The sequence below is a fragment of the Mustela lutreola genome, chromosome 4, assembly GCF_030435805.1.
Source record: "Mustela lutreola isolate mMusLut2 chromosome 4, mMusLut2.pri, whole genome shotgun sequence".
Taxonomy (NCBI): domain Eukaryota; kingdom Metazoa; phylum Chordata; class Mammalia; order Carnivora; family Mustelidae; genus Mustela; species Mustela lutreola.
In genome coordinates, this window is record NC_081293.1 from 126,919,178 (window position 1) to 126,933,228 (window position 14,051).

Consider the following 14,051-nt stretch of genomic DNA (forward strand, 5'->3'; position numbering starts at 1 on the left):
TTTGCGAGAACGTGTATCACAGAGTTCTAGGTAAAATTAGTCTTACAAATCTAAGAAGAACTTTGATTTGCTTCAAAGGGGAGGATCACACAAGTTAATATATGTGCTTCCTATGGGTTGAAAATTTTTTTAGATTTGTGAAAATGTGGGAGTATATAGGATTGAAATAATATTAGAGAACTATTCAAGTCATTCAAAAGAATGAATGACCAAGTGTTGTCAAGATTTCAGACAGAATAGGAATTGGTACAAGAAAGCAAACATCTGGAAGTGGCATTTTTTAAGATAGAATTTAACATCAGCAAGTAACCAAGGTAAACAGGAAAACCAAGTAGAAAAAGGAGTTGGCAAACTTGGCCTTTGTTGGAGAACTACTGAAGTATAACTCTGTTATACTGTTAATCTAGTACCTCCCACAACGGTCCCAAATGGAACTGAATCAAATTTTGGATGCAGGTGACTGTTTGGAGGCCAGCCATTGGCAGATTATCACATTAGCTCTTGAAGCTGACTAGGTGGTCCATTCTAGAGTTTTCTACCCTTCTCCCTTAGGAAAAATAATAAAAATCTGTTCCAATCTTAGTTAATTCAAAATCAGAGCAAGCAGGGTCCATAGCAGTTCAGATTAAACAGATCTTCCTTTGTTGTGTTCCCTCTACAGTGGAAAATACAGAAACGAGGTCACCCACCAACGACCTACAAGTATCTCCCCCTATAGTCTCAACAAGAATTCATTTATTTTTCAACCCCTTCTTCTTGCACAATTATCTTCTTTTACATATTCTGTTGTGCAGCTGTAGAATTACATTTTTGATTGGTGTTGGAATCTCTTTTAGTTTCTTCCTATTTCTCCTAAATGAACAGTGAGGCTCCAGATTGAACAGATTATGCTAATAAGAATTTATTTGGATTAAATTATAGAAAATGGCTTAGAAATCACTCAGTTATTTTAAGACTTAATTGGTCTTAAGGTTACATTATATAAAGTTTAGAAATCATGAATAGTTTATTGGCCGCAGTGAAAAAACACTATGCCTTACCTAGGGCAAGGACTCTCTGTCCCAACATGTTTCCTTTAGCACCATTTTTTTTTTTTTTTTTTCAAAGACAACAACTTCGGTCAACATCTCCAAGTATAATAAAGTTACAACAGAAAAACCTCATCTTTCCATATTTTTCCCCTGAAGCAAGGCTTTATTCATCCAGACTGTACAGATTTTAGTGATTGTATTTCTGACCTCTACAGTTAGAATGACTGTAACTTGTCACATTTATTAATAATCTTACGTGTTGTTATAAATTTGATTCATGTAGATCATTATCCCTACCTCTTTTTTCCTAAAATAATATTTGTATATGTCTGTGTTCATGTGTGTGTCTTGTTTTCTGACTCTGAAATGTTTATTATGCCTTAGACAGTTACCCCAGGGAGATTATGTAAAAAAGCCTGGAGATGGTGACTCTTTTTATAGCGACATTGCTCCCGGAGTCAGCACAAACTCAGCATCTAGTTCTAAGAAGAGGTCTGCTTTTCTGTCGCATTTTCAGATTTCTACCTGTTCCATCACACATTATTCCATTAGTCAGAACATTTCATTATTTTGCAGCAGGTTTGATTACTTCTTCCTTCTTTCTTGAATGTTAAAAAATAGTATCCTTTGTTCTTTGATTACTGCGCTTCCAAATGCCATATGCTCAGAACCACTTGTTAAGCCAATCAGGCCGGAAATTGAACCAAAACTAAACTAAATGGATGACAATCCTAAATCTACAGAGAAATCCTAGGGTTTTTCAATCTTGCTCTTATATGGCTTGAGAAATAATACATAGTGTTTTATAATATTTTAAATGGTGAGCTTTATGTCATGTTGGGTAGTCAAAGAAAAAGGTTACTGTCATGCTTCAGTAAAGCAGTTGTTAAATTGGTACTATAAATACCGCGTTGAGTATTTTTAAATTTTAAATATACCAAAGCTAAGCTTGCTGTGAAAAAAAGATCGCTTCTCTGTGAATCATATATTTGAATATTATGATTTTGCCTTTTATTCCTGGAATGATTATTTCTAGACTTTCTCATTTAGAGTTCAGTTGCCAAATTAAGTATATTTAGTATTTGCCTGGGTTTTATAATAGGATAAGTGGGGTTAATACATTATTTATATGTCTTAAACTTTGATGTTATATTCTTGCTCCAGGATCTTAAGGTGTATAAGACCAGTTAAAATTCTGCATGCTTTATAATCGCTTAATAAAATAAACTGGTAGAAGAAATAAATAGTTGGAATGCTTTAGGAAATGAGGCCTACATTCACGTTGAAGAACGCTAAGATGTTCCTGTGGAAGAGTTTCTTTAAAATTGGTTAAGGGGGGTTATGTATAGGAAAAAAAGGTTTGGTAGCCTAGTACCTGGCTTTGGGCACAATAGGCACTTTGGAGACTGGAGGGGAATTTCTAGTTTACTCAGAAGAAACGTGATCTCTTCTGGAATTCTATATAGAGTGAATCATCTGTAAAAATTCTGCAATGGATCTCACTCTGTAAGCAATCACAAAGGAAAGAAAGAATCAGTAGATCTGGGAACTCTTCTTTAATGTGGAACTGTCTTAAGCATGAAGGATTGTTTTTACTTGGATTAACATAGCATAGAACAAAAATAAAAATATTAGTTTTTGTACAAGGAGTACAGATCTATAGCAGAATGTTCAAAAATTTTTATTCTTTTTATTGGGTTTTTTTTTTGGCTAAGAGAATAAGGTTTATCTAAATTCTGTATATAAATATTTTCTTGGTCAAATATTTAATTTTAAATTAAATAACATGGTAAAGAGGTAGAGAAATCAGTGGATTCCAGCAGAATTTCTGTTGTCCTGCTGGACAAAATAGGATTCATTCTTTAATCAGAAAATTATGTTGTAAAACTCCTAATCTGGGGAATTAATGTGTAATAACTGTGTGCTGAGTTCCATTTATTTTCATTCATCAATAGAAAGCTCCTTTTAGAGTAGATATTAATAGCAATTAACTGGAATGTGTCAAAAAGATTTTAAATATAGTGCTATTTTCTAAAGTACCTCAAGAAGAGCTTAAAATACTGATTAGAATAATTCCCAGATACTAGAAGAGTGGGTTATGACATTTAAGTAGTTAAAAATGGTATCAAATTATGTGACTTCTTCTAAATACATGTAGTTTGTCAAAATACTTTTTCTTATGTGGTACAGGTAGGTGTGTAAGTTGTGCTTCTCGTAGACAATTTATTTAAGATGGTAGGATACACATAGCGTACGGGCTTAATGGTACATGGGCTTTGTGAGAGACATTTCCATGATAAACATTTGATTCAGTTCGGTTATTGGGCAATTAACTAAGAGTACTACATTTGGTCGGGGGCAGGGGGAGGTATTTATGGAGAAAATGCCAATTCTCAGAAAATAGTTTTATTGTTTAAGAAAACCTAAATATTACTTTAATGAAGGTTGAGCAGTTTCAATTGAACAGATCTTAACGAAATCTCTTGGAAGTCCATGTTCTCATAATATTTGAATGAAAACCATTGCTTTACAATTAAGAAACATCTATAGTGGGACCCCATTATAACTCTTCTGCTTGGGTAATGTAACTGAACCATAACTGTCCGTGGTTGTTGGGAATGTAATTGGCTTGCATGGTATGCTGGTACTTTTCCATTGTAAACTATTGTAATGGGGTTCCACTGTATTTGACTTTTCTTAAATTGAATGTTGTGTAATTCTGCCTTCTTCATGAAGACGTTCATGTTCTCTTCATTCTTTCATTTCAGATTTTTTTCTTTCTTGGTTTATTTAATGCGTAGTAATGCTTAGAAATTTTGCTTACTGATTTTGAAACTCAGTTCACTTGATTATATTTTTGAACAGTATATACACATTTTCCATTTCAGGTCAAATGGGCTTTCTCATTCTTGGAGTGAAAGGATTCCAGACACAAAACATATTTCAGACATCTGTGAAAACGGACGACCTCGAAGTAATTCTTGGCAAGGTATAGGGCGGCATTCTGAGCAGCTAGTGCATCTGTTTGCAGGACCCAGATTCTGTTTTGTGGTTCTTGGTTGTAAAGATTTGTCTTTCATGTACGCTCTGTACTTCTCCCAACAGAGAAGAGGGCATTTATTATGATTTCTTTCTTTTTTCTTGGATTTTAAATGATGGGATTCAGTAGGACCAGGGTGAGAGAAGGCTGTACAGTACTATACAGCCCTGTGTTCTGGGAAGGGCTGGCTGTGAATTACACCACTTGAAATACCCTGTGATTACACATAGGACAATTGTTTATATATATTCAAATCTAGCTGTAAACCATCTTTTTCAGGTAACCTGGGAGGCAACAGAAAGAAAATCAGAGGCAAAAGATTTAGACCTCGGTCTAATTCAACTGAGTAAGTCTAAACCTCTAATGGAAAAAGGCATTCCAAGGTCCTGTGCAATTAGTGTGCAGAGTTAATTAACGAGATCATCAAAGAACTGTAAACCATGCCTCTGGTCTTGGTTTTGTCTTTTTAATTCTTTTTTTGCGGTTTTAAAATTAACCATGGCTTTTCTCTTTTACATAGGCATCTCCGCAACTGTGCCCAAACCAATATTCACTGATAGCGGGGGTCCCCACTCTCGCTGCAGGCTTTTTCCTCCAGTAACCTGCCATGTGGTGTCTTGGTTCCTTTTGAAGGGAATTTTGATAACATTCCTTTCTTCTCATCACCCGGGGTCCAGCCATTTCAGAGGGGTCACCTTTCCTCTTCCCAATATTCACACAGCCTAGAAGCATCCGGGGGACAATTCCCACCGTCCTAGAGCATGAGACTGCTCACAGTGTGAAACCACCGCTCGGAGGGCTTCATGGCTGCGATCTAAGCATTCTCTCAGACTAATGGAAGACGGATTCCCTTTTAAATCTTCCTTCTGAGGACATTTAAAAGGGCACTTACCAAAACTTGCTCTTTAACGGAATCATTGTCACTAAATGCAACACTATCTGTTTTAAATGATAGCCACACATTTTTTTTTTTTTAAGCTGAGGAGAGGGAGGGGGTGGGATCATAAATTACATTTAAAGTTATTTCTAATGAGGTAAACACCATGCACTTTTTTTTGGTTTGTTGTTTCTTCACTTAAGAAAGTACAACAAGACCAAGCTTCCTCAAACCTTTATCTCACGTTAAGGAATCAAACACACCCTCATTATCCTTCTGGACCTTGCCACCAGGTTTTAATTAACCATACTTTTTTGACCTACCTAAACTTTTTTTTTTTTTTTTTTTTTTTTTAAACTTCTTTCTCACTGCAGTGCTAGTTATTGTTTTCAGGATCACTGTTGCCTTTTCATGCCTTAATACTTTACAAAAAAATCTGAATTGGCAGGTGTTTGTTAACTGCTTGCAGAAACTTATGTTAGCTTTTCCATCATATACCCTGCCTTTTTCAGTCCAGGAATAAAAACAGTGCCCTGAAATTTGGACCCTCCTGCTGATGGTATTGTCTTGTAAGTGGCTTGTCAAAAGTTTGCTAAAGGATACTTTATTTTTATTTTTATTTATTTATTTATTTTTTTTATTTATTTATTTGACAGAGAGAAATCACAAGTAGATGGAGAAGCAGGCAGAGAGAGAGAGAGGGAAGCAGGCTCCCCGCTGAGCAGAGAGCCCGATGCGGGACTCGATCCCAGGACCCTGAGATCATGACCTGAGCCGAAGGCAGCGGCCCAACCCACTGAGCCACCCAGGCGCCCCAAGGATACTTTATTTTTAGAAGCAATAGATAGGTTTCAGTGATACCCTTGCATGGTCCAGAATGGCATCATAGAACTCCATCATAAATGACTAATCTGTTAGAGTTTATCTTATACATTCCCAAAGCGCTTTGATGCTTCAGGGCTCATTGTGGATAAACTCTTGGAATGTCCTTTGATTTGTTTTGCATGAGGTCACCTGGTAAAGAGCACCTCAGCTCATCTCGTTGCTCACAAGAATACAGATAAAACTGCAAAACATCCTTCAGAACTTCCTTTGTGTACTGGTTAGCATTTTAACAGCATTTCCTAGAATAAGGCTTTGAAAACTCTTGAATGAAAATAAACCAACATTATATTAAAGCTGTGTATTGACCCAAACAGCACTTGGTATTTAGCAAGATTCATACAGTATTTTCTAGCATGGTCACTTACTTTTTAAAACTCTGTAAAACTCCACGCATATCATGATAAAAATTATAATACTAGCTAGCCCTCAAGGAATCTCTTGCCTGTGAGATAACACTGTATTATTTAATAAGATGTCATAGTGGGATCATCTTTGTGAGTAAGAAGTATTAAGGTCTCCCTCAGATTTTTCAGGCTTTGCAGATGTGGGTTACATGACTCATGTTAATTAAATGGAACCAAGTCTATGAGGTTGGCCACTATTCTCACATACCTTATTGTATGGGCACTATATACTTATTTTTTTTCCCTTGGAAAGAGTCCTACTACATAACATATCAGGAGGTGTATTGACAGTCTTTTTTTATGCTTTCCATATTGGCTAAATAATCCCTTTTGCTTCTGATATAACATTATAATTTGTGGGACTGTAAGAGGAACAGAATGACCACAGACAGACATATCTTTTTATTTTTTAGATTAAAAGGTATCATCTGAGTCTATGATTTCAGCATCCCCTTTAGTACCCATCATCCCAAAGGATGATGAAACATCAGGACATGAATTAAAATACTCACCACAAATGCTTACTTGGCTAATTAACAACATATAATGTCCTTGTTTATTGTATTGTTTTTCCACTCAAAGTTTTTGCATCTTCCTCACTGTTGTACATGATGTGAAAAAAGTTTTGGCTTAGACTTTGTATTATATATTGTGTTTTTACAGGAGGGAGCCCCAAGCACCTGAGCCTGGGCACTCCCTCGCCCAGACAGTCCCATCCCAAGGCATAAGCCTCGGGGGCTCTGACAGCCCCCAGACAGGGAGTCTGGATCACAGGTCAGTCTCCACCTGCCCCTTCATTCTGGGCTGCCACTTAATCTCCCTCCTAGTCCCTTCCTTGGCTGAGAACAGGGTCATTTGATCTTTGACTGACCCCCAGCGTCTGCTTGGACATGGTCCTGGTCCAGCCAGCACCAGCTAATTTTCCTCTGCCTTTCCATCCTGGAGAACACAAAGAGCTCTCCTCCCCTGTCTAACGCATTTTTTTTGCATGTTGCGCTACAAGCCAAGTCAAGCCACATAGGCAGGTTTACAGCAGTTTGATAAAATCCCATCACTTCCGCCGCCACCACCTAGAGATGCTAGGATGCTCGCTGTGAAGACACTTTCACGGGCAGAGCCCCAGAAGGAACAACCACTGAGAGCTCTCTTCAGTGACCTCTAGTGAAATGATCACAGCCTTCGGAGATGTTCCCTGAAATGGAGGGAAAGGTCCATCACATGCAAGCCAAGCCATGCGGCTGTAGGTTTCATGGAACAGCCATGGCGTCTGCCCTTTGAGCTTCTCAGATTGTCAGTGAAAGGAACACAAGTCTCCTCCTGGAAGCTGCCTGTGGGTGACTCAGTCTGCTGTGTGGCTATGTTTCACCTGATAACAGCTGCATGGGCTTTGCTCCGGTGTTCCCCAGGCCAGAGCATTCACTAGCCTTCATCTGTGGCTGCACTTGCTTTTTGACTCTTTCTTTTTGTTCAAAGTCTCAGTGGAAATTTTTATGCAAGTTTTAACTGGCTATCTCTGTGAAAAGTGCAAGTTGGCAATGATTGTGGCTAAAGGCAAAACTAGTGTGAGTTGTTCCTGAGGCAGGGGACACTGTCTTAGCAAAAATGGTCTCACCGACATAAAAAGCAACCAAACCCTTCTCTTAGGAGGGAACTTCATTGGTCATAGTTAAAAGGAGGGAAAGGGCTATGGAAAAAGTAACCTAATTTTGTTTCTATAACTGAAAATGTGGTCATGATTTAAGTGTATTTACAAACTAAAACCAAGTACAGTGGAAAGAAGCAAAGTTTAACCCCAAACGAATAGTGTATTCTATCTTTCCCCTGGTTTCTTTCCAAATAACTTGGAAAGTTTGATAGAGCTTGTATCTTTGTTATCTATAGTATCTCTCTAGAAGTTACTTTTTAAGAGAGAAAATTCAGTAAAATCTCCAAATTGTTCCAACACTGGATTTGTTGAATCTATGTTTATTTTACAAGAGCACATTCTGAAAGGGGATGTGTTTTTGCTTGGCTCCCTGGGTTCAAATCAAAGGAAACTCTGGGGAAAAGAAAAACAAAGAACAAAAAACAAAACCAACAACTTGCACTCCCAATTTACCATCTTTTAAATTTTCTTTTGCGCAGTAATTCCAATGGAGACTTTGCCAGATCCATCAGGGAAATGCTAATGAAGGTCATTCGTATCCTCTGGCAGTTACTCACATAATTCAGGACCAGACATTCAGAAGGCAACTTCTGAGGTCCATTTTTTAATGGAACCACAATTACGTTAGTCTGGAGTGCATAGAAGGAAGAAGGAATATTGCAGCTACAGCTAAAATGCTGAGCCCAACCTGAAGATCCTGGAGGCCTTTTTGGCCCACACTTAATATGTGTGAGGGCTCTGGGATCAGAAGAGCAGGACCCTTTCTGCTCTTTATAGAGCCAACTGGAGCACCTTTTTTGTTAACTCCAGTTTAGGTCCTGCTATCTGGAGTGAGACAGAAGCCATGTAAAGTCTTTTTTTTTTTTTTTTCTTTTTTCATATTGGAAAGAGAACATTCTCCTTTTAATTGTTCTTGGGGTGTTATATACCCAAACACCAGGTTGGAATTGCAGCCATCTGAATATTCTCAAAAAGCACCGTTATCATTTGAAAACCAAGGAACCAAATGAGAGGTGGCCTGGAAAAAGCCACTTTGGAGGTGGGTGAATGGGATCTCTGACAGTACTGTGATTGGAAGACAGCTTCTGATTCCCTTGGGGAAACCACTGGCAAGGCTTTCCCTGAAATGTTGAATACATTCTCGAATGCCTCGAGCCTTGTTGCAGCTGAGTTGATTCTCATGTCACTGTACGGACTGCCGCATAACCCCCAGCATCCATCCTGGTTTATTTGCCATAGTCACTTGCATTTGGAGGGTGAAGAACATCCTTGCTAAGCTTGTGCTGTGTATTTTCAGATTTTCTATCTTGTTCTGCTTTCTTTGTTCCTTCCATTGCTTTCTGCAGGTATTTAAACCCATGGTTCAAAAGAGACTATAATGTAGCTAAGTGGGTAGAAGATGTGAATAAAAACACAGAAGGACCATACTTTAGGTATTTTATAAATTAATTTTATATCCTTTTCAAACTCTCCCAGCACATACGGATACTGTAGTGTGACTGGCTCTCTATCTTGTATCTCCCAAATACAAGTTCCCATAGGTGGAAGGGGTCCTTGTTTATTTGCTGCCTTTTGATCTCTGTTTCTGGCTTCGTGAGCAAGTCTAGTTCTTTTCTGAATGTTTCAAATGAAGCCATTTGAAAGGGTTACTTACCATTTAGTGCATGCCCCCATCACCATCTTGAGCTTTTTAGTAGCTTTCTCTTCATTTTATGCTATGTAGTGTTCTATGGGCATGAAACATACTTTCCACTAATAAAGAAGCACTATTAACCTGAACAATTTAATTTCTAGAAATTAGCAGTTTTATAGTGCATTTTTCCTACTTCCTGCCTTAAGAGTGCATAGTGCATACTAAAACTTAAGGGAAAACATGAAAAGAAACCAAACGAAATATAGCAGAATTTTACTTGGAGTAAAAACAGTGATTTAAGGGAACTTAAGATGACCAAGGAAACCTTGACCACAGGAGGGTGGGATCAGATGAGTTTGGGTTTTTATTCATTTAGTACAAGCATTTGGCCTCCAAACAAGGGCTGTGCTGAGAAGTGTTGCACCGATTCTCAACAAAACATCCGAGGAACTTTTTATGCTAGGAAGACGGTTGTTGTCTCACACTTCACACAGAGCGGGAAGTAGATAGAAAAACATGTTCTTGATTCACAGAAGAGCAGATCGAGTATCCTTACATTTTAGAAGCTCTAGAATTGACTCAGTCCACTGTAGCTCAGTCTGACTTCAGAGGTCAGAGAAAATTTCCAAGAGCTCTTAATGGCATTTTTTCAGTCTTTGTAATATCAAAGTGATTTCCCAGAGGTAAATGTCCAGTTAATTTAAGACTGCTTTGTGGACAGCTGAGGTAAAGAAGAAATACGGACTGTGTTACGACCTCTTCTGAGCAGAATAGGCTTTCAGATTACTTTTTGCCATGACTCGGGTCAGCATTTCACAGATACCAAAATATGCTTACGTACTTGACTCTCGGCACCTGTCTAAGGTGAACTTTCTCTTCCAGTGTACCATTTAGTCCAGACATGTATAGTTTGAGAAAATGATTAGACCTACTTGCATCTTAATTTGATCCATACATTTGCCTATGCCCCAAGGAAAGCATAACCCTGCCTGCTCACAATATATCCTGCTTCTATACCCCATCTTTCTCTCCTGCCCTGTTCCCCTGCTTCTGTCACTTCCCCACACTGAGCCTCATACATATGCACTCACATTCAAACATCCCACCCTCACCTGTAGCTCTCAAGATGGCCAACGTCAGGAAGACAGGTAAGATTATTTTGAATGTTACTTGGAATCTTGGCTCACCCGCAGTCCTGTTTCTCCTATCTACCTTCCTCAGGCTTGTGGGCAGATTGTAATTCGTATCAGCCATCGAACCAAAACAGGATGACTTTGGCCCCACAGGGGCAAGGGCTTTTATACCTCAATGGAATTAGCATTTTTTTGCACCAATGATTTGTGAAATGGTACCCCGGAAGAGTTGTTTCGCCTCCCCTGGGTCAGCTGAGTAGTACATGTGGCTCCCAGAGAAGAGTTCACATTTCTTAAAATCAGCACCCAGGTCTGCCCAGAAGCTGCATGACTAAACGCAATTTGGATGGGGAAATGCTTTAGCACCCCCGGTTGCACGTGCAAAGCCGCAAGGGCAATTTTAGAGGGTTCCCTTATCTCCTCTTTTTTAATATGAGCTGCCTGTTCCCACAGTGGGTAGTCACATAAGAATGAATTATTCCAGTCCACCTTTGTATTTAAAGGCTAAACAGAATTTACTGGAAGTTTGTACGTAACTGTCATTTTAGGATTAATCAGGGTGATGATGTGGGTGAGACTTGGAAACCGACACCCAGTTTCACTGAAAGTCGTGAATCATTAAGATACCCCAGAGCTTTTATCACAGTGATTCTCACACAACAGAATTTCATCTGTCCCTTCATCCAAGCCGGTCCTTACACAGGAGGCCCAAAGGGTCTCCACACCTTGGCTTATGCCTTTGCCAGCCCTCTGCTACAGCTCAGACCTGCTTCATCAGCCACCAGGTTGTTCAGGATTACCTCTCCTGCCAAAACCACCAGTGAGGGCAAAGGCCATTTTATTAATCGTCCATATGGCGTGGGGTTTGGGACCTCCTTATCAGAATGCAGTGGGGACTTAGTGACTGTAGCAGTCTGGGCCAAAGTATAGCCCAGCATTTAAAATATTACATCCGCCTCACTGCAAAGAGCAAAGCGAATGCCGAAAGGTTTGGAGTGATCATAGTGCCTCCGCTGTGCTCCCTTATCCGTTCTGGATCGGACAGTGGTTGCTCAAATGATTGCCAGCATATGTGTGCATCAAGCAGGGCAAGAGCCCTATGTCCCCACACCTCAGTCTTGGGGGCAGTTGGTGACAGTGCATTACAAGCTCAGGACTCAACGTCCTCTTGAGTATTAGGCATTTGATTCCTCTCTTCATCAGGTTGTTGAGTCCCACTTCCATGACCTTATGGAAAATGTAGTTACCCTAAAAAGCAATGAATAATAACTGTCCTGGATTGAGTGCCTTCTACGTACCTTTATTTCTCACCACCCTGTGAGATGTAGGCATTCTTATTCCTATTCTACAGATGAGGACACTGAGGCACACAGACTAACTCAGGGTGGCACAGCTAGTAAGTGTCAGAACCAGAATTAACAGCTTGGCTCTGGACTCCAAAATCTGTTCCTTTCTTTCTTTCTTTTTCTTTTCTTTTCTTTTTTTTTTTAAGATTTTATTTATTTGACAGACAGAGATCACAAGTAGGCAGAGAGGCAGGCAGAGAGAAAGGAAGGGAAGCAGGTTCCCTGCTGAGCAGAGAGCCCGATGTGGGGCTGGATCCCAGGACCCTGGGATCATGACCTGAGCTGAAGGCAGAGGTTTAACCCACTGAGCCACCCAGGTGCCCCTATTCCTTTCTACGTCACTGTAATTACGTAAGAATAGCGGAGTGGATATGGAGTACTTAAATCCTATCCTAGGACACTTTATAAATCCTTCTGGATTAGGCACCTGAACCCAGATAGGTGAGGAAGGGGAATCTGTCCCTCTGAAGTGTGACTGGCCTGGTTTCAGCCACTTCTGGGGGGCAGAACAGTGCTGAGCTTGGCCTTCCAGACATGTCTCCAAAAGGCAAACCCAGCAAGGCTCTTGTAGTCTTGCTACAGAGGACAGACCACAGTCCATTGGCCCACAGGCACACCTTTCTTGTGTAACCTTAAATGGCACCCACTATGCTTACTATGGTTTTTGTAAGTGCTGTAATGGCAATGGTTCACATTTGTTCAAGGATTACTGAGTGAATGAGCTGGGCCAGTGCCTGGCTTTCACTGAAACCCAGTTTGGAACTAGCAGGCAAGTCGCCAGGGTCAGGAAAGAGCCTGAAGATACTTTCGAAGAAGTAACTCTGAGACATTTGTGACCAAATTTTAGTTTCTGTTTCCCTAAACTGATGTACCTTACCTTGTTCTCTGCCTTTATTCTGACTCCCCTTCTCAGGCTGAACATCCCCTCGAGATAATCCCTGTTTATGCTGTCACACACCACCCAACCTCCCGGACAGGTTGCCCCTCGCCCCTACTAAAACCATCCTGCCTGCCTTCTCTTCCCCTCCGGCTCAGTCCAAAGTGTTAGCTAACTGGTGTATTCATGTGAGACAATAGTATATGTGCAAATTTCTTGGGGTGAGGGTGTTGTCAGGAGAATATCTCCTTTTGTTTTCATTCACTGGGTTTAGCCATGCGAAAATATTTGGAGGAAAGATCAGACTCAGCACCTCTCATTGGAATGGCCTGGTACGTGTGCAGAACTGGTCATTCAGACTCATGGCCAGATGAATGGCTGGCGTGTCTGGGAAGCTATAAGCCAACAGCTCATGCTAGGGGGTACCTACACACTGTAGCAAATTAAAAAGAAGACTCATTTTGCATGATCCCCTAAAGTAAACAAGATTTAGTTCTTTGTCGGTGTACCTGACTAGCTTTCCTGAACTTGGACGTCGCAGCCACTAATGATGAGGCTAAAAATCTTAATTACTATCCCTTGTTTTAGAAAGATGTATTTCAATCTAAATACAAAAGTTTATCCTCATTCTACACAAACTGAGTTTGCTTTTCCCAAAGGTCATAGTCATATTGGAAATGTTTCCTTAAAGTTAAAAACATCCTTAATTTCTGAATAGAAAAACCTGCAGTAGTCTGCTGCTTTAATAGTCCCGTGGAGGATCTGAAGTACTTACATTCTTAGTTTTACCCATTGGCTCCATAGTGGAGAGCCTCATCACCAGAGAAGGCAAGTATCTGTAATAGTCTAACAGGCCATGCTAAGAAGTGGTCTTAGACATTTTCCGAAAATAGAGGAAGTGTTAAGAGTTACAGATTAAAAGCCAATTAAGCCACTCCTGAGTCTTAAAATTGAGCAAGAACGTTCGCTTGGATCTCAGGGCTTGTAGGAAAAACTATTTTTTCAGCCTTAGCTTTAGTTGGGTGAAAACCACAGGAGAACTAGAGCAAAGCATAACATATGGGTGGGAACCAAAATTTAAAATAAAGGGGAAAAGAGAGACCTCTTGAAGCTGTTGCATGCAGTGCGGTAGCTCTGCCCCTGCCCAGCGTGCCCTCCCCCCGCCCCCGCTGCCAACACT

The 14,051-nt window shown here is 40.0% G+C and overlaps 1 protein-coding gene across 16 annotated transcripts in view; it reads left to right on the forward strand.

The window, feature by feature from the left end:
- Positions 1-14,051, forward strand: part of ADAM22 (ADAM metallopeptidase domain 22) — a 221,715-nt gene that overhangs the window by 202,728 nt on the left and 4,936 nt on the right. For 3 of the 16 annotated variants that reach the window (XM_059171042.1, XM_059171043.1, XM_059171044.1), the window contains 2 exons: positions 3,920-4,020; positions 4,351-4,417. In XM_059171042.1, the coding sequence (XP_059027025.1) occupies positions 3,920-4,020; positions 4,351-4,417 (168 nt within the window). Of the gene's footprint in view, positions 1-1,415; positions 1,611-3,919; positions 4,021-4,350; positions 4,418-6,900; positions 7,012-9,228; positions 9,316-10,633; positions 10,664-14,051 lie in introns of all 16 variants that reach the window. The other 13 variants (XM_059171028.1, XM_059171029.1, XM_059171030.1 and 10 more) reach the window with 8 other exon arrangements.